The sequence below is a fragment of the Urocitellus parryii genome, chromosome 9 (assembly GCF_045843805.1).
Source record: "Urocitellus parryii isolate mUroPar1 chromosome 9, mUroPar1.hap1, whole genome shotgun sequence".
NCBI lineage: Eukaryota > Metazoa > Chordata > Mammalia > Rodentia > Sciuridae > Urocitellus > Urocitellus parryii.
Genome location: NC_135539.1, coordinates 15,977,139 through 16,005,016, shown reverse-complemented (window position 1 = coordinate 16,005,016; position 27,878 = coordinate 15,977,139). Strand labels below are relative to the sequence as shown.

Genomic DNA, 27,878 nt, shown 5'->3' with positions numbered 1-27,878 from the left:
CCCAATCTTCTTCTTTGGATCTATTTTTTTTCCCAGCTCTTTGAAAAGTAAAAACAAGAGCCACGCATTCTCGGTTCATGAGCCAAACCAGGATTTGGCCTTCGGGGTGGAGTTTGCTGTCCTCTTGGATAATTTATAGAAGGGCTGAGAACAGTGCCCGGCCTCCTGTTCTCGGGCCGACTCTGCAGCTGGAGGGTGGGAATACAAGCTGTCCAGTGGCTGACAAGACATGGGAGGTGGCCTTGGTCATTCTGGCCCAGGGTGGTGCTGAGTCAGTCCAAGAACAGCTGAAGAAGGGTCAGGACACCACAGGACAGCAGTGGCCAGCTCTGCCCTTTAACTAGCCCTTCTCTGTCTGGGAAGGGCCCTGGGACCTGCCTTAGCTGCCCAGAGCAAGGCCCCAGCCCCAACCCCAGAGTCGATCATCCTACCACACCCTCCACTGCACCCCTCCCTACACACACTCCCAGGGCGGGGGCCAGCTCTCTGTCCTGGGGCCCGGAGGACACCTTGCCCCAGTGTTGGTGACCGAGGATCATGTATTTGCCAACAGCCCGACTCCAGGACTGGTGCTTCCTCCTGTCTCTGGTCATTGGTCGGGAGCCGTCCAGCCTTGCTACCTAAGGTTAGATCCTCAGGCCCCAGCCCAGGACAGGGGAGCAGATGAAACCCTGGGATGGGGCTTAAAGGTGTCCTTCTCTCTCAAGACCCGGTGAAGAGCCCCCTTCTGGCCTTCACCTGGGCCAGCATGGTATCCTCAGCCCTGTCTCTTGGTCCGGGCCGTGGGATCTAGCCCATCGTGGCTGGTCGTGTTACTGGGCAGGGTCCAGCAGGTCCTCTGGCACCTGCCCCAGCCCTCTCTTATTCCCAAAGGCTTTCAGTCAGTGTCTCAAAAGCCCGGAGCGGGGGAGCAGGAGGGCCCCCTCTGTGTCTGGGGGACAGGGACTAAGTCCTCACACCACGACTAGCTCTTTCTTCCCATCCCCACCTCAGGGCTCCTCAGGCACCTCGGTGTCTGAGAGCTGGTTGGAGAAGGCCCTCTCCCAGCGCAGGGTATTGTATCTGGGGGGTGGTGTGCCAGGCACCTGGGCCCCCGGGGCTGGAGGCAGGCGTAAGGCAGAGGTGAAAGTGGGCAGGTCATCGTCTATGTCGAGGGCCGGGTTGTCCTGGCCCTGCTGCCTAGGGGGAGGAGCCTCAGGACCGGAGGGTGCCTGCTTCCGGGCCCACCATTCCTTGGCTTTCTGCCATTGTCGCCGGGCAATGATGGAGAAGGAGTCAATGAAGAACACCTCGATGATCTCGATGACGCAGACGACGGAGCAGCTCATCCACAGGCCCAGCTGGCCACCAAAGTTGGACAGAAGCATCTCGATCTGCAAGGGAGGGCATGCCCCACCATCAAGATGGACCCTACCCTTAGTTGGCCTCCCACAGGGATTCTGCTCCGGGACTGGAGCTCCCTCCTGGTCTTTGGCTTCAGGAGGTAGCTGTACAGCCTTGCTTCTCAAGGTCATGTCCCAAGGGCTCTGAACAAGCTTGGGGGAAGATCAGAGAGGCCTCCTGTCCCTTCTCCCTCTGCTGGTTTGTTCCTGCCTTGGGGCCCTGGCTGGCTTCTCGGGGCCTCAGTCGTTCAGGTGGGATCCCCATAAACTGACTCTGCTCCCCAAGGCCAGGAAGATGGGCACCTTTGTAGACCCAGGACAGGTCCCAGAAGGACACCACTCACACTGTTGGCCGGGCTCTCCATGATGGATCTCTGGTTCAGGTCTTTGTAGAATATCAGGAGTTTGGCCAAATCCGTCCTGCAGAAATTCCAACAGGTAGGGCACACGCAGGTGGGTTGGCAGCCTTGGCATTCTCCCAGATGCCCAGCCCCTCTGGCCCTGGCCCTCAGCTTGGCCCAGGCTCTGGGCCCCCTGGGGATGTCAGAACCTGGTCCGTGGGGCCTTCTGGTATACCCCAGCGTGTATCTGCAGCATGGATCCGCTCCCAGACCATTCATTCACTCAAAAGCTATTTCCCAATCTCCAGATTAAGTTGGTCCCTCCAGCCACACTCCCATGGCACCCTCTTCTCCATTCAGCTTTGACATTGGTAATTGTTTAATTGCAATCTCAAATGCATAGAGGAGACGAGCAAGTAATGTAAATGAACGAGGTACTATGTTGCCAGGCCCTGTCGTTAAGAACTTTATGTGAATTAACTCAAATCTCTATGAGGCAGGAGGTATGTTTTAACCATCCCCCATTTTACAGATGTGGAAACTCAGACACAGATTCACTGACTTGCACAAGACTGCACAGCTAATCCTGGTCTAAGCCAGTATTCAAACCCACACAGATCTGGCTTCAAGTTCATGTTTTGTTTTGTTTTGTACTAGGAATTGAACCCAGAGGTGCTTATCCACTGAGCCACATCTCCAGCCCTTTTTAAAATATTTTATTTAGAGACAGGATCTCACTGAGTTGCTTAGCACCTCACTAAATTGCTGAGGCTGGCTTTGAACTCGCAATCCTCCTGCCTCAGCCTCCGGAGTTGCTGGGATTACAGGCATGGGCCGCGACACCTGTTGGCTTGAATTCATGCCCTTAGCCACTGATCGAAGTTGTCTCTTGATAAGGCTGCTGAACTGGAAGATCCCTGCTCTTTTAAAAGAAGGCGCTATTACTTAGCCACATGGTACTATGCAAGAGTGGTGATTCACTGTTGCCAGAATTTTTTTTTAATCTTTCAGGAAAAGCTAGAAATAATGGGGTACTTGTATAGGGCTAGACTTGGCCTAGGGGGCACTGGTGTATGATGCTTTGTTAATGGTTTGGAAATGCTTGTTTAAAAGCCTATCACTAGACTTAGTGGCAGAAACCGTGGCTTCGTGGTCTCCAGATTGTTGGGGGCCAAGGGAGCTGACCAGAGCTGGGCACGGGGAGGCAGTGACAACCCAAGGACATGTGAGATCACAGGGCCTGAGTGACAGAAGTGAGCTGCCTCTCTCCCTTCTTTATCTCCATCTGCTGAGGCCCCTGGACCCTGGCCTGGCTGATTTTTCCTAAAGCTCCCTCAGAAATGATGTGTGTGTGTGTGTGTGTGTGTGTGTGTGTGTGTGTGTGTGTGTGTGTAAAATTCAAAAAGAATTAGAAGCTACAAGCTTCCAAGGAATGGTTTTCCAAGTGGGTCGGAATACATTGGTAAGCCACGAAATAAATGTACAGGGCTGTGACCAATACCTTTTACAAACTAAAGACAATGGGAAACATCAGAATGCATTCAAAGGAATATTCAAAATATTTGCCAACTGAGATACATAAGACTTACAGAATCAGATTAGCACCCTGTGACCAATTGGGATGGAAATACTCTTGGCCTTCCCTTTGAATTTGTGGGTTCTGAATCTGAGTAGTCCATCCACCATGGGTGGAAATTTTCAGAAAAAAAAAATTGCATTTGGATTGAAATGTACAGACAGTTTTCTGTGGCCATTATTTTTCCAAACAATACAATAGAACAACTATTTACATAGCATTGACAATGGATTAGGCACGATGAGTAGTCCAGAGATGACTTCAGTGTACAGGAGAATGTGGTGGGTCATATGCAACTCCTAGGTCATTTTACATAAAGCACTTGAGCATCCCAGGATTTGGGGATCTACGGAGGCAGTGGGGGTCCTGGAGCCAATCCCCGGAGGGTACAGAAAGAGGACTGTAATCATCGGTTCGGCCACACACCACCGTGTATCATCTGAAAACCAGCCCCAGGGCTTCCTAGAGCATAAGGAAGCTGTATTTATTTCAGCGATATGTTCAATGAGCCACAATGCAAAAAAAAAAAAAAAAAGTCTTTCATACCCAGGATCACGGTCCAACAACAGTTTGAGCAGGGCCTGGTTCGTGATATGAGCTTAACAAATATTTGTTGAATAAGTGATTGAGTGAATGAAAGGCAGAGGGCTTGGCCAGGAGGAAGGCAGCCAAGAAGCCTGTGCCCTCGGCCGACGGAGGCAGAGGAAACCGGGTGGAGGTCAACTTACTTGTTGAACTTTTTGTTTATTTGTTGGCTTTGGTCCCAGTTGAGGACAGGCAGCAACCATTTCTGTGTTGGAGAAAGAAAGAGAGTAGCTCTTGGGGATGCTTAGCTTGCCCCTTCCCTTCTCAGAAATCCCCCTTTCCCTGGACTCAGCGAGACAGCTCCTCCCCCAAGTCACCCCCCAACACCCCCTCCCCCGGTCCCAGACCACAGCAGTGGGACAGCAGTGGACAGCAGGGAGGCTCCAGGCTGGGAGCTCCGAGGGAAGAGCAGGCAGTGGGATTTACCTCTGAAACCTCAGATGGCCACTGTGCCAGGCTGGTGGTCAGGGTCCATTCCTTAAAGCTTAGGGGAGGAAGGGACAGAGTGGGCGTGGGTGGCCCGGTCCACTTGCCCATCCCATCCCTCCAGGTAGGTCCACGCACCTGCAGGTTTCTCGACACACCGACTGGCAGCCCAGCTCTTCTTGGACAAAGGCCTGGTACAGCTGGTAGTAACAGTACACTAAGGGACAGGGTAGAAAACGGCATATGAACGTTGGGGGCCACAGGGCCCCTTCCTGGGGTCTTTGAGTTGCCCGTGGAGTTCCCACAGTCTCACGTTGATTGTTTAATTATTTCATTTGGTCCTTAATTGGGAAGCATAACGTAAGTCAAGCTTGACAACAAGAGCTAAAACTTCAGTTTAGACGTCGGTGACCTCCCCCGGGCACAAGGCAGCGGGTGGGGAGTGTCTCGGGGCAGGTGGGTGCAGGGCTGGGGTGTGCGAGACTGGGGTGGGTCGCACTCACTCCAGTTAGGGTGCTGCTGGTAGTTGCAGTAGCTGGCAGCTGGAGGCAGGGGCTTGCTGTACTGGGCACACCCACATTTCTCCACCATCTTTGTCTGGAAGCAGGAGTAAAGGCAGATCTGAAAGAGGAGACCCAGAGACCCCTGAAACTCCCTGCATGGTGGACGCCAGGGAGCTCCCTCCTCACCTCATTGCTCATCCTGGAGGACCAGCCTCCCGCACCCGGGACTGACTGTGCGAATGTACCCTCTTGGGCCAACTGGGCCAGGGGTGGATCCCTGAGTCCACAGGGACTGAGCCTGGGACATTGACTGGGAATTTGGAATGAGACACGGAAACCAGGTTGCGCTAGGGCTCAACCACATGGTACCGACCCAGGTAAATGTGGGAACTGGAGCCGTTGCCAAGGAACAGAGAGAAAACAAACACAGTCCCAGCATGTCCCATCCCAGGTCCAACCCCTTTCCACGCTGGATCTTTGGGGAACACAAGTTACCACAAATCCAGGAAGTGTGTGATATAAAGGCTGACAGCAGGGGCTCCGAAGCCAGGCTCTTATTTGAGTTCGGATCCTAGTTTTGCTACCTACCTGCTGTGTGTCCTTAGGCAAGTCACTTGACCTCTCTCTGATACTTTGCTTTCAGGTATACAATAATACCTACCCCATGAGATTAAAATGAAATGAATCAATCAGATAAAGTGTTGGTACACAGTTGCTTGTCATTAAATCTTATCCAGGAACATCTTTCCAATGAGCTCACCATTTTTTTTTGTTGTTGTTGTTGCTGCTGCTATTTGGCCTTAAAGTCCATTGGATTGTGTTTCTGTTTCTTTAGCAGGTGCCAGGGATTGAGCCCAGGGGTGCTTAAACACTTGAGCTATGTCCCCAGCCCAGTTTTAATATTTTAAGACAGAGTCTCACTAAGTTGCTTGGGGTCTCACTTAAGTTGCCGAGGCTGGCTTTGAACTTGCAATCCTCCTGCCTCAGCCTCCCGAGCCACTGGGATGACAGGTGTGTGTGTGTGCCACCGCGCCCGGCTGACTGGTCCCTCTTTGACCCAGTGTCTCCACCACCTCTCATCTCCGTCCTGACGGAAGCTGTGTGGAGGGGGACCGGTCCTCTAATTCTCCCAGGATCATTTCCACGGACCTTCTAAGTATCCCAGTAAGAGGCCGATTGCAGACTCCCTGGATGGGAGATGAGGCCACACGTGTCATTGCTGTCACACTCAAGAGTTGGCAACCCTAATGCCTGCAGAGGTCAGTGACGTTCCTAATACACTAGATGGGGTGAGAGCTGCTGAGCCCCGAGAATGCCCAGCTCCTTTAACAAGGCTCCCCCACTTTCTATGCTGCAGGAATATGGGCTCATTTCCAAGGTCAAGTGCACAGCTTGGAGGGCTTGGGAGCTGCCCATCAGGCCCCTCAGTAGGACCCCACCTCCTTCGGTGAGTGAGAGACACAAGTGGGCCCGGAAGCCCAGCTGTTGACTCCTCAGCCATTGTGACCCCCAAACACTTCTCCTCCTGTCCCTCACTTGCCACGGCCCCTCTGGGAAGTGGGCCCGACTGGCCTGAACACCGTGTTCCTCCCAAACCTCAGTGAATCAATTAAGCTCCAGTTACGGACGCACCGAAGAGGACTGGAACCAGCCGGCATCATTTGTTCTTGAGGTCTTTGGACCAACCCCAGGTGTCCTCGTCGTACATAGTTCCTGGTCCCAGACACACCCCAACCTCGATTTAACTTTGTCCCTTGGGTCCAGGCCACAATCCAGGGCTGGGCGCCCCCGCCAAGCCCTACCTGGAGGGAGTAGGCCGCGTTGTAGATGTTTCTGACCGGCACGTCACCCCCGTCCTCTGTGCACTGGCTGTAGGGCTCGCTCAGCTTGAAGGACTCGGTCTGCAATCACAGAGACCCAGACGGGGCTTGGCTGGCTGCTTCCTGGGATCCGAACAGCCATCGGGTCGTTCCCAAGACGGAAACGTCCTGAGAGCACCCAGTAGGTGCGTGGGGCCAATGTAGACACCGGGGGACACACAGCCATCGAGAAGACAATTCCCTACCCCATCCAGCTGACGCTCTAGCAGGGTAGACAACTGGTTAATAAGCAAATAAATCATGAGCGGGTTTTGCATGTGGATCAACAAAACTGGACAGGGAGACGGCAGAGCAGGGGTAGGGGACACGGTCTTTCCCACAAAGCGATTAGAGAAAGTGTCTCAGAAAGGGACCTTTATGATGTTGTCAGCTCAATGTGAAATGATGACAAGAAAGAACTGGCCTTGTCAAGAAACGGGGGAAGAAGCCGGACATGGTGGCTCACGCCTGTCATCCCAGTGACTTGGGAGGCTGAGGCAGGAGGATCATGAGTTCAAAGCCAGCCTCGGCAACTTAGTGAGGCACTCATCAACTCAGGGAGACCCTGTCTCTCATTAAAATACAAAATAGGGCTGGGGATGGGGCTCAGTGGTTAAGTGCCCCCTGGGGGAAGAGGCCTGGGCAGAGAAAGCAGCAAAGATTCGAGACAGGAGGGGACAGTGTGGCTAGAACGTGGGAAAAGAGAGACGTGGCTGGAGATGGAGTCAGAGAGGGAGGGAGGCCGGGCCAAATCACTCCCTACTAGAAACTGGGATTTGGGCCTTCTGAGTGGTGGCTAGCCACGGGTGAATCTGCTGGGAGAGGATGGGGGTGGGGGGGCGGTGATTGAAGGCATGAGCAGGGTCTGAGAGCTGCCTGGGACTCCTGTCCCTCTTGGTGACCAGAAAAGAGTTGATGGAGGAAGGGCCAAGAAAGCCCAGCCGTGTAGAATGACCCCTGGTCATCAGAGGAGGCAAAGGCTCTTCGAAGCAAGTTCAAAACCCTGATTCAGCAGGGCACAGTGGCACATGCCTATCATCCCAGTGACTTGGGAGGCTGAGGCAGGAGGATCGTGAGTTCAAAGCCAGCCTCAGCAATTTAGCAAGGCCCCAAGCAACTCATATATAAATATATAAAAAAAATATATTTTATATTTTGTAAGATACAAAAAGGGCTGGGGGTGTGGCTCAGTGGTTAAGCACCCCTGGGTTCAATCCCTGGTACCAAAAAAAAAAAGTCAACAACCCAAACCTATCCATTCTAATTGATTGTGGTTCACTGAGTTTGACTCTAGCTTCATATTTGGCACTGCAAATAAACAACCCAGGCAAGCCGAAAAGGGAGAGCAAATAAGACAACAGGGAAGGGGATGGCTTCTCTTCAGGGGGAGAAAACACAAATATAGATGGTGCCCGGGTGGTGGCGAGGGTCCAGGCTGTGCGTGTGCACAACGTTTCCTTGTTTGGAGACAGAGGGAGGAGGGGTAAAGGAAAGAGGTTGGTGGATTCGTAGGTGGGAAGAAAATGCTTTTCTCTATGAAGAAAGAATGATAATTAGGCAAAACCAGGAGAGGAGGCGTCCGACCCAGGTGGAAACAGACATCTGAAGAGGCCGGGATCTGGTTCTGTGTTTGCCTTGTAATTCATCTGCTGACCCATTAGTCTCCCTCAATTAACTGCAAGGGCCTCAAGGGCAATTGAGAGTGCTCATTTTGAAATGTTTAAATAACAAACAGAAGCCAGGAGGAAAGACGCTGGCTGGCCTCTCTGCCTTCCCAGGGTCCCCGAGGTTGGAGAGAAACAGGCAAACGTCCACCCGTTCACTCTCCCTTGCCATCTGTCCTTTTTGCTGCCGATAAGGAGCTTTCCAGGCCAGTAAGGAATACACAGACCGAATCGCTGGGTAGCAAACCCATTGAGAGCTTCTCGTGGGCCAGGGCTGGGCTGGGAACAAAGATGCTGAGATGCAGAGAGGCAGAGCAGGGGCTTCCCCCCCAGGGCACCTCGGTTCCTCCCTTGACCTCAAGAACCAGCTCAGGGACCACTGTCCAGAAACCATCTGAAAAAAAAAAATCATTTTAATTTCTGTTTTCCAAGGACTCATTGGCCTTTGATTCTATAGTGATGCTTTTGGAACTTGGAGGTCATGGGTGGTTCAGGTTGAGGTAACCAAGGGTGGATCGAAAGGGGACAGAGGGGGCTGGGGATGTAGCTCAGTTGGTAGAGTGCTTGCCTTGTATGCACAAGGCCCTGGGTTCAATCCCCACCACCACCACCACCAAAAAATAATAATAATAATAAATAAATAAATAAAGAGGGGGTGGGGACAGAGCTTTTCTGGGTGGAAGAGAGGTCTTTAACTCCTCGGAGACTCCACTGAATGAACTCTCCAGAGCCTGGGACACTCCCACCTCCAACTCTCTGTCTTCCACAAATGCTAGTTTGTGGCGGGCGGGGCCATGTTTTGGCTTCTGCCCTGACCCCTTGGGGCATTAAGTCAAGAGTAGGTGTATATGAATATGCACAAGTTAAGTGTGAATACATGTGTATTTATGTGCATCTGCACATGTCTATGTGGGAGTGTGTATTTGCACACGTGTGTGGTGGATGAGAAGGTATGTGAGCATACATACATGTGAGAACATGTGTGGATCTATGCGGGGCGTAGGATCCATTTTTATCAAATCGAGTCCTAAGGAGAGAGAGACAGTTGCCCAGGAATCCTTAGCTCTCCTCTTTGAAGACAGAGGATAGGGCTGGGTCTGGGGGGCAGCACAAAGCCGGAGGGGTGGGGCAGCGGAGGGTGAGCAGGGGTGGGAGAGCCTCGTCCTGCCTTCCCGCAACATTGAGGGGCCACTGAACAGCCTGCCGCTCCCTCTTCTGGGAGGTGGGCAGCTCAGCCAGGCTCCTCTCAGACAGGGAGGCCATCGGACTATTGTTTTTATCTCTTGGTGGTAACCACCATCCCCACCGCTCCCCCACTGTGCCTCACCACAGCCCAGAGGTCCTCAAGCTGCTCCTTCTGCGTCCTGCTTTAGGGCTCACAGAGGTCTGAGCTGTGAGCAGGCTGCTCTCCCAGGCTCAGACCAGAGCACACCCGCATTTCTGTTCCCACCAAGTACATTTCCAAGCAAGGCTTCCTGTGAGTGAAAGACCCTCCTAACAGCATAAAGGACACCTTTGCTACTTCCAGCCCCCGGGGGCATGACAGAGATGCTTACTGATCCCAGTTAAAAGGCCAAAAAGGTGCCCTGAGCTGCGCCTAGAGCAGGAGCCCTGGCCTTGCTCTGAATGCAGATGTAGATGAAGGTCCCTTCTTGGCCTGGCTACTTCTGACAGCAGCGATAGTGGGGCTGGGAGGGAGCAGGTGGGTGGTCTCCACCTGTACAGGCCTGGGACGGGCGCATTACTGAGAAGGCTCTGGCTGCTTTAGGTCTCTAGGTTGTCCCCAGGGCATCTCCTGGTTCTATCCTGTCTCCTCTGACCACATGCATAGGGAGTTGGATTCTGAGCTCTCCTAAGGAGAGCTCTGGAAGAACCACATCATGGTCAGTGTTATAGTCAATGGTCAATGGCAACAGTACCAGGCAAAGTAGCTAAGGAGTCAGAAATACACGAGGAGGCTGAGCGCAGAGGTGCACACCTGTAATCCCCCGGGAGGCCGAGGCAGAAGGAATGCAAATTGGAGACCAGCGTCAGCAATTTAGTGAGGCCCTAAGCAACTTAGTGAGGCCGTGTCTCAAAATAAAAAAAAAATTTAAAAAAAAATGAAAAGAACTGAGGATGTAGCTCAGTGGTAGGGCGCCACTGAGCTCAATTCTCAGTATAAAAAATAATGATCATCGTAATAATACATGGGGCTGGGGTTGTGGCTCAGTGGTAGAGTCCTCGCCTTGCATGTGAGAGACCCTGGGTTCGATCCTCAGCACCACATAAAAATAAATAAGTGAAATAAAGGTATTGTGTCCAATTACAACTAAAAACTAAATAAATAAATATTTTTTAAAAATTAATAATACAGGTCGTGCCTTCAAATAATTCAGTCGCATGGAGCTGCCTTTGATCAGATTACTCGGCCCGCCTGAGCTTCCGTTTCTCCAGAACCACCATGAATCCTGAATGAACACTTACAATGTTCTTATGATAAGTATCTTACATCTATCGACTCATTTAACCTCAGTGGCAGGTCTATTTTACGGGAGAGGAACATGAGACACAGAGAGATAAGGTAACTTGCTCAAGGCAATAATGGCTGGTGAGAGAGAGAGAGAGCTGGGATTCAAACCCAAGCGGTCCCCCTCTCAACTCCTGCACCCTAAGCACGACTGTGAGGATCCTTTGAGCCTCATGCCTGCAAAGTGCTCAGCACGGGGTCTAGCCCAAAGCAAGAGCCCTACGGAGGTTCATTTTAATTATTAATATAGGTGTATCTTCCACTCCTGCCCTCATGCACTCCCAATAGAGCAACATGAATGACGGATGTCCCCAAGTCTGTCCTCCAGCCAGAGTCTTCCTGTTGAGACCCAACTGACCACTGGTCATTGGTTTACTTTGGTGGTTCATGCATGCCTTAAACACACCAAACTCTGTGGGCATTTGCAAAAGTAACCAGATTCTGTGATTCCATAAAAGTCTAGTTTCTACCACTTGACTCTGGACTCATCCTATGACTTTGGCTGCTGAACTATTAAGAAATAAATACTTGAAAAGTGCTTGCTCATTGGAACTTGCCTTCCCTTACAGGATATGGACCAGCATGAACAGGCCTGAGCCAGCAGGTTGGGGTGAGAGACCTGGTGGAGGAGATGCAAGGTGGCCCCCAGACACAGAGATAGACCTCACACGCCACCCTGAGTGAGCACGGGTCGAGATCGGCTGAGCCTGGTCCAGATCAGAAAACCCGGCCAGACGAACCAGCCCACGTGGCTGACCTACAGATTGGGAGTTAATAAATGGTTGTTGTTTGAAGCCATTTAGTTTTGGGGGTGGCTTGTACCCAGCAAAAGCTAACCGACGACGGGATGTCTAAAACCGGACTCACCTAAAACCTCCTCCACCCACCACCAACCTGCTCCATCTCCGGTGTGTCTCACACTAGCTGATGACACCCCGATCGAACCAGTTGTCCAAGCCACACACCTGAGCACCATTCTAGAGATTTCTCTCCTTCCTTCTATTTAGTCATCAAGAGATGCTCAGGAGGTGTAACCCGTCCTCTCTCGCGCCTGGACCTTGGAAAGCTCCCAGTTGCTTCGGGGCCTCATACTTTCCCTTCCTCAGCATCTTCTCCACCCCCACCACTTACCAATCTGAATCACAGGTCAGCTCCTATCACGGCTCCTCACTTCCTGGTGATTCAAGTCCAAAAGCACCAGCCCAGCCCTCCATCCCAGCTCCCCAGCTGGCCTCTGACTGTTTCAAGTTCCACCTCCCACTTGATTCCATTCAGTCCCACAGATACTGTCCTGGCTCAACGGTGGGAGGCCCTGTGTTACAGAGAAAGTATACCGTCGGCTCTCCGCATCCACAGACTCAACCAGTCGTGGATCAAAATATTTTTTAAAAATTTGCATCCCCTATTTGTACAGATTTCTCTCTGACCATTATCCCCTAAACAATCAGTTCAACAACTATTTATTTACAGAGCATTCGTAGGGCATAGTTATTATAAGTAATTAAAACATGATTTAAAATAGACAGAATATATGCAAATGTAACAGTGGTCACTTTATGCTTTGAATACTCCCTTGCTACTCTGCCAGCTGCAACTTATTTTTTAAATGGACGTGTTTCTTTTTCTTCCTCTCTCCTTAATCCTCCCTAACCTCTCCCACTCCCTGATCTCAGTGGAAACAGGATTTCCTTTCTTCCCCATCCTACAAGGAGAGTTATCTGTCCCTGAGTACACACCCACCATGGGACTGAGGTAATCCAGACTTTGGGGATGGCATGAGAGATCTCAGAAATGACTGTCTCCCAAATTAACAAGTGAATTACAGCTCCAACAGAGAACAGGTGGACTGTAGCCTTTGAATCATCTCTTTAAAAGCCCCCTGTTCCTGCTGATGGGCAGAATCACAGCCTTTGGGACAGGAGCCCTCTGTGTTTCTCCTTGGCTAGCAAAGCAATAAGCCTTCTTTTTTCCTTTTTCTCAAAACTGTGTCCTTGCCGGGCGCACACAGCTATAATCCCAGCGGCTCAGGAGGCGAGACTGGAGGCTCACTTCAAAGCCAGCCTCAGCAATTTAGTGAGGTCCAAAGCAACTCAGTGAGACCCTGTCTCTAAATAAAATAGGGATGGGGATGTGGCTGAGTGCTCCTGAGTTCAATCCCTGGTACTCAAAACAAACAACAAACAAAAACAACTGTGTCCTTGTTATTGGATTGGCATCGAGGACAAGGACTGAGCTTTTAGCAACACAAATACTATGCTACTTTATTTAAGGAATTTGAGCATCCGTGGATTTTGGTATCCACAGGGTGGTGGGGTGGGGGTCCTAGAAGCAATTCTGCCTCCAGTATCAAGGAAAACCTGTAAACTATAAGAACTTGGTATATGGCAATGAACTCTACATTGCCATCAAAATTGGGACTGTGAAAGATGATTTAATGCCTTGGAAATATGTCAATGATATATTTTGAAGGAGGAAAATGGCAGATTACAGATGGGTATGCTCAGCAGACTTCCATTTTCATAACAAAACAAAAACCGAATACATTTAAAAATTAGAAGAGACTGGAAAGACTTGGCCCTACATGGGGTTATGGTAGGATAGTGTTTTTTGTTTTTGTTTTGTAATACATTATAGATGTTATTTGTGTATGACAAAGTTTGTACTCCTCATCTATGGTGAGAAAAAAAAGAATTACAAATAAGTTAGGACAATTTCTTAGCTATTAGGAGAAAGAATTAAATTCAATCTCTACGTCACACCTTGCAGAAAAGAAATCTAATGGGTTAAAGTATTAAATGAAGTAACAAAACTTATTTTAGTATCTGACCTCTAAAAGGGAAAAAAATTCCTCAATAAACATAATAACACAAGAAAAAAAAACCCAAAGACTTTGACTATGTAAACACTTGAATTTTGCATATGATCAAAAAACTCTAGGGGGGCTTGGGATATAGCTCAGTTGGTAGAGTGCTTGCCTAGCATGCATAAGGCCCTGGGTTTAATCCCTAGTATCACCAAAAAAAAAAAAAAATCTTTAAAGAAAACTAAAAAAGGAAACACAAATTGGGAAATATTTTTAATGCATATGGCAAATATATATTATTTATACATTTTATTTATATATATCTCCAACTCATGAAAGACAGGTCCATGAGGTTGGACACGGCAGCTCTGCCTGTAATCACAGCAACCTGGGAAGTTAAGGCAGGGGGATCACAGGTTCAAAGCCAGCCTCAGCAACTTGGCAAGACCTTGTCTCAAAATAATAATTTTTTTTTTAAAAAAAATGCTGGGGATGTAGCTTGCTGATACAGTGTCCTTGGATTCAATCTCCAGTATAGGGGGGAAAAAAAGGTACCAGAAAAGACAGGGGCTGGGAATGTAACTCAGTGGACATACTGCAAAGAAAAAAAAGGGAAAAAAAAGAAAAATCTTCCCTAATTTTCCCTTCAAACATTTCCTCCTTCCTTCACATTGCTTTCCTCCAAAAAAAAAAAAAAAAATATATATATATATATATATATATATATATATATAGAGAGAGAGAGAGAGAGAGAGAGAGAGAGAGAGAGCATGCACCAGTAATCTCTGAGCACTTACTACATGCCAACCACTTTCCTAAGTGCTTCACATGCATCAGCTGAATTCTCACCAGGCATGAAGCGTCCCCATTTTACAGATGAGGTAACCAAGGCACAGAGATTACATAACCAGAGCACACAGCTGAGGTGTAAGGTAAAAATGCACTGTTGGGTTTGCAAGGACAGAGGGAACCGCCCTCTTCTCTGAGCCTCGGCCCCACCCCCTGGAGTGACCGGCCCACCCCTGCTCACTTCCTCATCTCCCATTTACCATTCAACCCATTGTCCTTTGGTTTCTGTTCCACTCCTTCCACTGAAAACCTCTCTGACAAAGAATACCGGCGACCTCTTGGTTGCCAAACCTGGAGAACACCTTTTGCCCTTGATCTTGCCTGACCTGTCAACCACAGTGTTGGCTCTGTGGTCAGACCTTCCTTGAATTCCCCTTCCTTGATTTATCTGACCCCAACTCTTTTTGGGGGCTTCTGATGCTAATTCTCTGCCTCGATTTCTCTCTTCTTTCTGCTCAGCTCTTCTACATTTGCATGTTGAGGGCTGTCTGGGGTCTTGGGTGATGGTCTATATTTAAAAGTCTAGAATCACCTCCCAGATTTTCTCCTGAGTTCCAGGTTCACAGCATGGAATTACTGGACATTTTATTTTCGTCTTGTTTTCCCAAAGGCATGACACATTGGGTGTGACCTGAACTGAAGTGGTTCACCATCTCTCCCTTCTTGGATTCCCTAATTCTGAGCCTGACGTCCACTCCACTGCCCACACCAGGACTTAAAAGTCCATCTGACTTCCCCTGACTCTGTTTGATAACAGCTTTTCAAACCCTGATACTCATACCCACAGCCACTACCCCAGCACTTCATCATTTCTTGATAGAATTCCTATAAATGTGCTGCCTCCAGTGTATTGATTACATTCCAACCAAAGTGGTTTTTCCAAAAATTTCAGTACGTGGCTTTGCATCCTTTCTCTAGCCCTTTTCTACTTGCTGTGCCCTTTGTCTAGGTTGGCTCTTCCTGGCATTATTTGTCTGATACTTGTCCCTCAAGAATTCATCATTTAGGAAGCTGTCTCTGATAGTTTCTGTCTAATCATCCATCCACCTATCCACCCATCCATCCATCCATCCATCCAATATTAATGAGGATATACTATGTTGCAAAAACTGAGTACAAAGTCTTTGTTTCCACAGAGACAAGAACTATATTGCAAACGTGTTTTGATCTTCCCCTCCGAAAGGCAAGCTGTTGGAAGGAAGGAGCTTGCTGTGTTCATCTTTGAAGATGCAGTGCTTTGAACACATGGCCCCGTGAAATAAGGAAGGTTAACCGACTTATGACCCTGTCTGACTGACTATGCCTAACAGCTTAACATGCCTATCAAAAATACATAAATAAATAAAAGCTAAAGCAATACCAAAAAATCGGAAGGAAGTCTGGTTTGTTTGGACTTGTTCTTAGTGACCCCCTGCTGACCCCTTAGTAATCCCTGCTTTTGTTGTTGTTGTCCTCTGTTCTACATGCTCATGAATCACATCGAGAACGGACTGACCCTGCTCTGTGGCTTTGATTCTCTACCTCCCAAATTGGTGTGGCAGAAATCTCGCCCGGGTCTGTTTACTCCCCATTCGTGAGGGCGATATTTGCTCAACAATGTGGGTAGGGATGTCCCAAGTTCAGAGCAAAAAGTCAGAGGGCAGGATTCGCTCTTTCTTCTTGAACTTTTGCAAGCTCTCCTCTCAGATGCTGCGAGAGGTAGAAGGCAGGGAGAGGGCAGAAGGGTAAGGGGTGGAGGGGCTGCAGAACCCAGGTCCTGCCTCAGCTACTGAGGCAGGGGGGATCATGAATTCAAAGGCAGCCTCAGCAAAAGCCAGGCTCTAAGCAACTCCGTGAGACCCTGTCTCTAAAATAAAATATAAAATAAGGCTGAGGATAGGATGTGGCTCAGTGGTTGAGTGCCCCTGAGTTCAACCCCTGGTACCTACTCCCTCCTTAAAAAAAAACAAAAAAACCACCCAGATCCTTCTTCCCAGTGCAGATGAGACACTATGGGAAACCAGGCATCAAAACATCACTGTTGTCTTCTGGGAATTTCGTGACTCCCCAGTGAACAGAGGTATCTGTGGTCTGTCTCCCAGGATCTAGCACATAGGAGGCACTCAGAAATAATAACTGTTGAATGGGTAGTGATGGATGGCTATCGGAGCCCCCAATGCCCGCCATATTGCTTCAGAACCCAATCCAGAGCCATCTGCAGCTGAGCAAGGTGCATTGCTTTGGCTTCTCTTTTACTGGAGTTTGAAGCCAATATAGATCCTTGTGCTTGTCTCCCAGAGATTCCGGTTTAGGAGATGTGAGCCTCATGAGCAACTGGGTTTGGAAACCACTGCTCTGGGGGAAAATTTGTGAGGGATGAAGGCTAGGAAGTTTAATACGGGGCATGAAGTTCAGATACAAATCAAGGCATGAATGGAGAGTCCACAGAGAAAATGCTTGAGGGATTTTTTTTCTCTCCCACAAATGTTAAAATACCACCAAGAAGAAATGAAAAGTAAAATTAAAATGGATGCTGTTTTTTTTTTCTGAACAGATTAGAAAAGATTAAAAGTCAAATAATAGGCTGGGTGTGTGGTGGTGCATGCCTGTAATCCCAGTGGCTCGGGAGGCTGAGGCAGGGGGAACCACAAGTTCAAGGGCAACTTCAACAACTTACAGAGGCACTAAGCAACTTTGCAAGTCCTTGTTTCAAAATAAAAAATATAAAGGGCTGGGGATGTGGCTCAGTGGTTAAGTGCCCCTGCATTGAGTATTCTCAGCACTCAGTGAGGTCAGAGGTCACAGACTTGGAGAAAGAAGGGATTCTAGGTAAAGGTTAAATCGATGGGAGTCTGAGGGGCTGAAGCAGAATTTGAATAGCCCAGTGGCTTTTAACTGGTCTTTAAATAGTTGTTTTCATGCCCTCATAGGATTCTAGAATCCTAGAAAGGAGGATGTTAATCTGCTCTATTTGTTTAATTGACAAATATATAATGAGTGTCTGACACTTTGCTTCCATCACAAGTTCCAAAAATGCTAGGGCTTTTTGGGGAGGGGGTTGGAGGGAACAAGGGAGGTTCCTTAAATTCTTAAAATGGCATCCTGCCTTGTCCATCCCTAGAGAAGATGCAAAGAGAACCTCTGTGTATCTACCAGAATGACCGTCGGGGTGACCACTAGAAAACACAGAACCTAGCTCCCTTTGAAATAAGCACCCTTTTCCATAAGCCGTGCCTCGCGCTGGTTATCCTTGAAAACAAGATGTCCTCCTCCCCAAGTATAGGGAACTCGGAGTCGTCTCTTACCAGATGCATCCCAATGGAGGTTGACATGGCAGTCTCGATCTCGGTTCCCACGTCTTCAATGAAGGGATACTCATCCTGCCGATGGATGAGCACCTTAGCGCCCGTGGAGGACACAAGGAAGGGGTTGTACTCTTCTTCGTTGATGTACAGGATGACCTGCAGCCCTGAAAAGATAAGGTTCTGTGGTCAAAACTCCACAAAGCATTCCCTGGGTGGGGGGGGACCCCCCCTGGGTGGTTTGGTAGGCTCAAACCCAAGGCCCAGCAACTGATGGGCAGAGTGAAGGCTCGATGGGAGGCAGGCTAGACCAGAAGCTAGACCGGAAGCTGTGTGAGAGCAAGAGCTGTGCCTGGCTTGCTCACCGCTGTGTCCTCAGGACTCAGCCCCACGTAGGGGCTCCAATGCAGGATCACTGTCACAAGTCTGGCTCAGCACAAGTTCTTGCTGAGCATGAAGGAATGGCTGCTCTGAGACACACGTGGTCCTTTGAGCTGAGAAGTTTGGCTGGACATCTAAAGGGACATGCAGAGCCATGGCTACTGACTGACACTCTCAGGCAATCACCCAAACACACCGGTTTTGATTTCTGTTTCTAGAAACACATCCCATTCATTTGATTCTCAGAGCCTTTGTGTTTGCTAGACCCTGGAATTCTCTCTGGTGTGGACCTTCTCATCCTTAAATAGGATGACCTCTCCGGGAGGGCTTTCCTGAACCTCCTTTTCCACCTCAAACCCCATCCTCACCCCAGCTCCTCTGTCTTCCCCTTTCTGCTTTCTTCTCCACATTCCACTCGTTAGTACTGGCAACTAGTTAATGTCTATGCATGTGTTTGTCCCTTGCTTCAGAAGGCAGAGGGAACATCTGTCTTGTTCACCGCTGCATCTCTGCTACCTAGAGGAGCCCCTTGCGCAGAGCAGATATCAAACCAGTCAATGAACGAGTGTATGATCAGAGTCCAACAGAGTGTACACGAACTGAAAGAAGACAACTTAAGAGTTATTCTGACATCTTCTGTTTATGTACAAAGGAACGAAAACCCAGAGAGAGAGACAGGGATTAGCTAGAGGTCACAAAGCCCTGTGCAGTAGAACCAGAACTCTGCACGTCTCCATGGTCAGTACCCAGATAGCTTCTTCCACTGAAGATGGTGGAAGAATCCACAGAATCCTACTGTGCTCTGAACCAGAGTTTCTTGCAGTCTGGGTGAGAACACAGACTATAAATGACAAAGGTCTGGATTCCAAACGTGGACTTCCAGTATGACAGGGTCTTGCCTTTCCTGGTGGGTGCATTATTTATGAAATCATGTTGCACAGGACACTTCAATAATTCCTTTTGTGGGTAAGCCAGGCCAACTAGTTGGGGTCCCTAACTTTTCTACAAAAGGAGTAGAGATTGTAGTATTGGCAGGAGCAATGGCAGCATAGGTGACAGTAGTCTTGTAGTCTTGGGACTAGGAAGTAATGTCAGCAGCTAGCATTTGTTGTGCATATGGTGTGTGTATGGCTGAATGGTCTCCTGCCTCCCCAAGTTCATGGGTCTTCAGCCCTAACCCCCAACGTGAGGGTATTTGGAGACAGGACTTCATTAAGGTCCAATGACATCCTAAAGGGTGTGGCTCTAATCTGAGAGGGTTGGGGTTCTTTTAAGACAAGGGAGAGACACCATAGCACTCCTCCACTTGCAACAGAGGCTACTGGGGATCCAGACAGAAGACAGCCATCTGCAACCCGAGGAGCAAAGTCTTGCCAGAAACCAGATTTGCATCATCTTGGAATCCCCAGCCTCCAGAACTGTGAGAAATAAATGTCTGTGGTGCACACCACCCGGTCTACAGCACCTTGTGAGGGTAGCCTGAGCACATCCAGAGAGCGTGCAGCAGATTTCTCCGTGGGAGATAACTATTATCAGTCTCACTTTACAGAGGAAGGGCAGTCACGTGCCCAAGGTCACACAAGGAGAGGCAGAGCTGGGCTCTGGCTCCAGAATCTGTCATCTTCACTAAGATAAAGGCGTGTCTACCTCCTTAATCTCCTACTCAGCACCTTCCAGGTTTAACTCCATCCAGAAGCCACCTGCCCGGCATTACTCACCCCAGCCACAAGCTTAAACCAGAAAGGCGTCTCCGCAGCAGGAAGCCTGCGGTGTGTCCCTTGTGCCTCTCTCAAGGGTAAAGAAGAGAAGTCAAAAAAAAAAAAGAAGACAACAGACCCCCAGACTGAAGAGAGTAGGCAACATGGGCACCGATGGAGATGCTGGACGGACGGGGAAATTAGCGTCTGGTTTGGGGCCAGGTGGAGAGATCTGTATTTCTGGAAGCTCCAGCACACCCCTGGGTTATCCTGCTGCCACCACACTCGCTGTCAGAGGGCCCGGGGGTCTCCTTACCGTACTCACTGCCCCCCATGGAGGTGCTAAGGATGCTCTCGTTTTCTCTGTTGTTGAACGTGTAGCAATTCCCATACATGGGATGGTGGAAGAGTGTGAAGTTCCTATAGACGGAGCAAACGGGTCAGAAAGGGCTGGGCTGGGGACTCCCCCGCGTGCCCCACAGCTGAAGTCTGGAAGGGCCATGTTCATGGGGACACCTCTCCCTGACGACAATGGATGATGGCCCCCGACCCCCTTCCCCTGAGTTTCCTGGGCTAAAGAGAACCCCTCAAGTCAGGTTCATTAGACCCTGGTTTCCATGCCCCCCCCTTAGCCCTTTTGCAGCTTCTCTGATCTGATGTGGCCATCCCTGTGCCCCACGTTTGCTGCAGATTCTCCACTCTTGAATTTCTCAGCCAACATGTGCACTTTTTTTTTTTTTTCCATTCCAATTCCCAATCCTCGGAAACGCTCCCCAGAGAAGAAATCCCATCGTAGGACTTATGGGACATAAAGAACCCATCATTCAGAGAACTCTCATTCCAATCACTCTGTTTTTTTTGCAGGGACCAATATGTCCCCTAACACATAGACAGGTGGCAGAGGTTTAGTGTTTAAAAACAAAAAATGAGACAAATCCATAGGACAAGCAAGACCCCTCAGCATGTCCCACCTACTCCCAGTCACCACCAGGAATCTGAGTGTAATCGTCCAAGGGGAAAGGTTGGAAGGCTCACAAATGTGAACATAGGCTTTTCTTTATTCCCTCCCTCCCTCCCTCCTTGTCTCCCTTCCTTCCTCCGTAGGAGAGTGTTGGCTCTCAAACACTGGTCCGCATCCTAGTAACATGCAAAGTTAGACACGCACACTGTCAACCACTCCAGGGCATGATGAGTAATTTCATGAGTTTAAAGCTAGTGTGAGCCCATGCCATGCACTCAACTCCCTGATTCTAGAACCAGCTCCTGTGGGCGTGCAAGGAGCCTGGCTCAGAGCTGCCTGCATTCAGAGGCTGAGAGAACTGCCTCCCCCTCCCACCTGGCATTGCAGGACATCCCGTCAAAGAAGCAGGTGACCAGCAGCTCCTCTGCAGAGTAGCTCATGTTGATCTTCTTCTCCAGAGGCACCTGGGCCATGATGTTCATGTAATGCAGCTTGTACCACTCCTGGATGGCGTTGATGCCCGAGCTGAAGGTGTAGGTGGCACAGTCCGAGGTGTCGTTGGAACACTGTAAATAAGAGGAGCTGGGCTGTTACCAGGAGATCTGCTACCTTTTGGAAGGACCGTCAGGATAAGTCATTGAAACTTCGGGTCAGATAATCAGAGGAACAGGAGAGAAGCCTGGGATAAGAATGGTTTTCCTGCCAGGCAGGGTGGCGCATGCCTGTGATCCCAGCAGCTCAGGAGGCTGAGGCAGGAGGATCCCAGGTTCAAAGCCAGCCTCAGCAACAGCAAGGCGCTAAGCAACTCAGTGAGACCCTGTCTCTAAATAAAATACAAAATAGGGCTGGGGATGGGGCTCAGTGGTCGAGTGCCCCTGAGTTTAATCCCCAGTACCCTTCCCCCCTTTGCTTCTGGGGTCTGGGAGAAGTCAGCCTCGAGCCTTCAGGATAGGAAAGAGGTTAGTGAAGAAGGACACTGAGTCCCACTCTTACGACTCCCTACTTCTGTCTGCCACAGGTAAGAAGCCAAACTACCTTTTTTGGGGGTTCCCTGGATATTTGGGGTTTGGCTCAAATGCTTCTGAGTTCCTACACAACCCATCCTGCTTCCTGCTACATAATCAGTTTAGAAACCTGGATTCTAGCCCAGAATCTGATACTACTTCTCTACAGGATCTTAGGCGAGGCCTTATGCATCCATTCTGTCACTTGCAAAATATTGACTGGACTATCTCATCCTCACCAAGTGCATAGAGTGGCGGAGAGGACCCACGTCTGAATGATACGATAATGAGAGCTTTATAAGGAAGTCATGATACATTCCAGGTGTTTTCTTCAGGGCTTGGAAAGTCTTTGGAAAGGATAGATATCAAGGAATGGACTGGAATGTGCAAGTGACTGTCCTATGAATGATCTTAGGAATGCTTAGAAGTCTCAGTGATTTTGAGGAGGGGCCATTTCTTTTTCAGGATTTGACCCTCTTGATAAGGAAGTATCAAACAATTCAGGCTATAAAATATAGAAGCATCTCTGTCCTCAAGCGGTGGATGGAGCATGGGGTGAGATGGAGATGGAATTTATTTTTAGTGAGTTAATGCTTCCCAAAAGTCTTTCAAATGGGACCAGAAGGGGAGGTGACCAATCCGGCCACAGCACCTCATGAAGACCAGCAGCACGGGGACACTGGTGTTTTGTAGTGATCTTATCTATTTTTTTTTCCTTTGGGTGTTTGCACTCTGATTTTGCTTTGTAGGAATTTTCTTTCCCCCCTTGGATACAGTCTGGTGAGATTATCCTTCAAGATGTCCTGCCTTCCCATTATTAGCCAAGAGGACATCAGGGGGACCCAAGCATGGCCAACCAGGTGGTCCCAGGATGGAATCTGTATGTTAAGCAATAATAAAAAGCCTGAAAATAACTTCTTTTATTCAGCAGCAGTTTCTGAAATGACCTCATCCTTCCTTCCCACCTAGATTCCCAAATCATCTCTCATTTCTCTCTATCTGGGAGGCCCCCATGAGCTACGGGTCACCTCCTAGGACATTCCCCCCATGTTCTAGGATTGCCTGAGTCAGATTCACTCGCTGGTAGCCCACTCACCCTCACCGGGTATATTTCTTCCAGGGGGCCTCCAGGAGCAAACGGCCTAGGAGAAGTGACCCGGTGCCCACCAGCCCCAGCACCTTCCAGGGCCCCAAACTGTGAGCCAGCGAGTCTTACCAGTTGGAACCCCACCATCTCCTTGGAGTCATGGACATGCACCACGTTGGAAGCCTTGTGAATGATTTTCCCGCTCACTTTCCGCTTGCGGCCCGTGATGAAGTCCCTGGCCTTGCCCCTCTCCTCCTCCTCGTTGAAGACCAGCAGCGGGACCACGTTGAGGAATTTGGGCTGCATGCCCTCCCAGGGTTCTGCCTCCCGACGTTTCCGAGAGTTCACCTCTGAAAAGCCAAATAGGGACTTCAAGGCCTCTCTGGTCTCCTTGTCCAGGTCAGCCAGAAGGTCACGCACGGCACTGTACCTGCCAGGGACGGGAAGGTAGTGTCCGTCAGAGAAGGCAAACCCCTCCGGCAGAAAGCCACCCCGGCTCCATGCTGTGGTCCATCAAGACGCACCAGCCTCCGCCCCCCGCCCATCCCCGTGGCCTTCCCCATTAGCCCCACTAATGGCTCATGGGTGACCCTTGCATGACATCTTGTGGCTTCACCCCTGCCACCACTGTCTGCTTGCTCTCAGGGGTGTGTTGATGAGTTTGTCCCCAACCAGCATTTCTGGAGTGGTGACCATCAGGTACCTCCCCTAATCCAGCCACAGTGAGCGCAAACAAATAACTGCCAACCAGGGGGTCAGGCTCCATCTCCACCCCACACACCCTGCCTCTGCCAGCCCGTGACCTCCAACCATAGCTGGGAGGGAGGAGGGCATGCCTGTTACCCTGACAACCCTTGAGAACACAGGGGAACAGTGACAAGTGTCTTCAGCCAGCCTGATGACGCCATTTAAAACTTTTTTTTTTCCCATTGACAAATATTCCCAGGCTCTCCCTTAACTCTCCCGTCTCTTTCCTCTCCTCCTTGCTCTGTGCATAGGCAACATGGCACAGGGATTCAGAGTACCAGTCCCACAGCTTAACTACCTGAGTTCAAATTTCCCATCCTGGTCCTTAGTGGCTGTGTGACCTTGAACAAGTCACCTGGCCTTTCTGTGTCTCCATGTCCTCGGGGCATTGGAAAGGTTCCAATGATTTATTACGTACATAGGAAACACACATATGCATACAAATAATGTAATGGTTGTGATTATGAGTTAGCATAGGGTAGCTATATTTGCACTACAGCATGAGCCAAGGGTCAAAGACTGTGCGTAGGTTGCTCAATTCTATGCCTCAGAACCTAGGCTAGACGATTTTTAGATGCTGAGTAATTATGGAACTAATAATGGCTGCAAGGAGGGAGAGAAGGAAGAAAGGAGTAATGGAAGAGACAAGGGAGGGAGGAAGAAAAGAAAGAGACTTAAGAGGTAGAGAATGAGTCTTAGACCTGATCTGGATCTTGAGCTTTTCTGACGGTTGATGACTGGCCAAGTCTGCTTGCTTTGGTAATTGTGATCATCTCCCCCCTGCCCTTCTGTTCTCTTCACCCCCGACCCCTACCCTGACAAAATTCTGCTGGATTCTCACCCGGCTGGCAGATCAGTGTTGCACGATCCCAAGGACTCTGATCACCCATTTAGAACAGGTCCTGCAGCTGCCAATGGGGTAGCACCAACGGCTGATCCAGCCCAAAGCCCTGGGGGTCAGGGCTCACTCAAATGAGGCTTAGCAGAGCCAGAATGCTTCTGGAAGTTTCTGAGTCAGCCCTGAGCTTACATTTTGTGGAGATGGAGGGTGTGGACTTGGGAAGTTGGGAAGAGTGGCTAAGCTAAAGGTTTGGTGTGAGAGTTTATGAGGGGAGGGCAGAGGGTGCTAGTTCATTCCAGACCCAACCTCCAAACTAAGCTGATCTTTGCAACCTCCGCTGTCTGCCTCCCCTGAGATAGCCCATCCCCAGAAGTAGCAGATAGACTGAAACCTTGGTACACCTTTGGAGCGCCTGGAGAGGGCAGTTCACCGATGTTGGCAATGAATTCAAATTCCTAACCGCACATCTACAGGCTGCAGGGGCTTGGGCACCCGCGGGGGTCGTGAGCTCCACGCCTGGACCCCTGCTCGCGCCTCTTACTTGTAGGGGTTCATGTTGCAGATGGTGACAGCGGGGAAATCCAGCTTCTGGAAGTGGACCTTGATGGAGACGGAGACAGTGTAGAAAGAGCACACGAGGAGCGCGCACTGCCAGATAATGAGGGCCACGGCCATCAGCGTGATCCCGATCCAGATGAGGCGGCGGAGGCGGCCGCGGGACACCACGATGCGGCGGCAGCCGTGGGTGTTGGTGTTGAGGCAGTACCACCGCATCAGGTCCTTGATGGTGGGTGCCTGAGGGCCTCGCACGGGCAGGTTCTTCTTGATTTTGGCTTTGATCTTCTCTCCGGGAGCCATGGCGAGGATGGGACTTGGCGGGCGGGCCACTTACTGGAGGGACAGAGAAGAGCAGGTGAGCTCGGGCAAGCAAGCTGGCCTGCTGCAGGTCCCTGGAGGCGAGGCACCTCAGTGACCTCCTTCCTCTTTTCCTCCGTGGGCTGGACAGTCTCCATCCTGAGGCCTTGGCCCCCTCTCCAGGACATTTGTTCTTGGCCACCACAGCTGCCGAGAGGCTGCCTCCTCCTCTTAGGGCCCCCAGGCCTAGCCCTGTGGGGGCTGGGCCAGGTGGAACCCGCGGAGACTGGCCCGACTAGCCCCAGGACCTTTCGCCTGGGTTTCTGGGGCAGCAGCCCTCGGTGCAACCCAATCAACTCCTGTCTTATCAGGTCGGGGTACTGCAACGTGCCTTATCGCTCCCACTCACCTGCCCACCTGGAGGGCAGCCTTCCTACCCCAATAGGCCCCCTGGTGCTCAGGACCGTGTCTGGCACAGAGCGGGTGCTCAGCAAGGTGTTTCTGACAGATGAAATCAACCAAGGGAGTTTTCTGGCAGCCCCTTCGATCACGTTCCTGGCCCCATTTCTTCCAGCTCATTTCCCTACTGCTTTCTTGAAAGAGGAATGATTTCTGATTCATTTCTTCTCTTTACAGACAAGCTCTTAGCGCTTCAGAGTACCTGAATAGATGTTAGAAAACAATAGTCTACAACTGACAGCCACCTAATATTTGCAGAGCACTGTGCCACATTTTTTTTTGTATTTATTTAAAGCTACCATTCATTTGGGGAATGCACCTTGATTTAATAACAGCTTCTGGGGAGAATGTTGGAAAGCAAATTATTAGATTCATCAACAGACACGATCATCTCAGTCACAGAAACGTTAGGACGTGAAATGATATTCATTTTATAAATATACTAATGTACTATGCAGTGTATATAATATATATACTATGTGTGTATAATCATCTCATATTTATAATATATACATATGAGATGATTATATACATTTATAATATATTCATATTGTCTCTTAAGTCTCATAAATTTATAGTCTCTATATATTAACACACATAGTCTCTCTCTTTCTCTCTCTCTCTCTCTCTCTCTCTCTCTATATATATATATATATATATATATATTTCACCTCATGTTTCAACAATTCCACAAAGTAGGTGTACTATTATCATCTCCATGCTACAGAGGAGGAGGATGAGCTCAGAGAGGTGAATCAACTTGTATAAGATTGTACAGGAATCTTGTAGCCTTAACCACCATAGTCTGTTTCTTTGAGGGGCTTGGTGTTGTACCGGGGACTGTTACGCCCTCTCATTAAAGCAAGAAGCTGGTTAATAGTACTTGAGACTAGAGGTAGAAAGAAAGAGAAAGAATCTTGAGTTATTTAGTTTCTAAATACTCTGGATAGTAAAGGTGACTATTTCTCAAGACTCATGAATTACCAGTATTGGGGAAGGGGTATATGCAAACTCTGTCCCCTGTGTGTTCTACAGCACCAAAGCCAAATGAGGACATGCTCTGATTTGGAGGCATACAGAGTGGGCCCCATGTCCTCAGAGGTCCCTTGTCTAACACAAGGACTTAGGTGTGCCCCCATTAAGTTCTTTAGGCAGGATTCTGAACTTGTGGAATTACTTTTTTTTTTCCATTATGAATCCACGGAATAGAGTCCAAAATTGGGAGCTGGACCAAAGCTGGGGTCTTTCAAAATTAACAACACTAGTGGGTTTTAAGGTTTACAATGCAAAAGAAATAGAGTGTTGGGGGTAGAGGTAAGATATCCAGAGTCAGCCAAACTGTTTCAAACCCCCCAGAGACTTCTGTGATTTTGCTAGGATGGAGAAAACCATCTATAATACCCCAAATTATGCTATTAGCCTCTTGGCAAGAGAAATAAAATTTATTTTAGTTTATTATTTGTTTATTTATTGCAAAACTGGGAATTGAACACAAGAGCGTTCTACTTCTGAGCTAAAGTTTTAGCCTTTTATAAAATTTAAAAATTTTTTTAAAAAAATTTTTTTAGTTGTCAATGGACCTTCATTTTATATACTTAAATGTGGTACTGAGAATTGAACCCAGCGCCTCACATATGCTAGGCAAGCACTCTACCACTGAGCCCCAACCCCAGCCTCCTTTTTTATTTTATTTTATTTTGAGACAGAGTTCCATGAAGTTGGTGAGGCTGGCCTTGAACCTATGATCCTTCTGCCTCTGCCTCTGGACTTGTTGCATCATTTGTTTTATAATTTTCAATATTACTCATCCTCACTTTTTCCTGTACAACATTCCCAAACCAAAAAAGAAAGAATGTAACAATTGTTTTTTAAATCGAGGTCCGGGTTCAATGTCCTGCCAAATAATGCTGCAGCCCAGGAGAAATTTCCTCTTCTGCAAATGTTTGCCAGAAGCTGTGATTCTGGAAACTTCTGTCCCCAACTCTTATTATTCCCACTGAAGACAATACCTGGGGTCCTTCTGCTCATCAGTCCCTTCCCTGGGCCTGACCCTGACCCCAGCAGAGCA

General features: G+C 49.2%; 1 protein-coding gene and 1 non-coding gene across 2 annotated transcripts; one reads left to right on the top strand and one right to left on the bottom strand.

Moving 5' to 3' along the window:
- Positions 1-989: 989 nt before the first annotated feature.
- On the bottom strand, positions 990-25,354 carry Scnn1g (sodium channel epithelial 1 subunit gamma). Its single transcript, XM_026392171.2, has 12 exons — positions 25,038-25,354; positions 23,038-23,338; positions 21,193-21,383; positions 20,173-20,276; positions 17,782-17,945; positions 6,616-6,714; positions 4,814-4,931; positions 4,449-4,527; positions 4,311-4,368; positions 4,028-4,089; positions 1,727-1,802; positions 990-1,373 (listed from the first exon to the last, which is right to left on the bottom strand). The coding sequence occupies exons 1-12, from the start codon at positions 25,352-25,354 to the stop codon at positions 990-992; spliced, it is 1,953 nt and encodes a 650-aa protein (XP_026247956.1).
- Positions 8,874-8,946, top strand: Trnat-ugu (transfer RNA threonine (anticodon UGU)). Its single transcript has one exon. It is a non-coding gene; the product is annotated as a tRNA-Thr (tRNA).
- Positions 25,355-27,878: the final 2,524 nt, after the last annotated feature.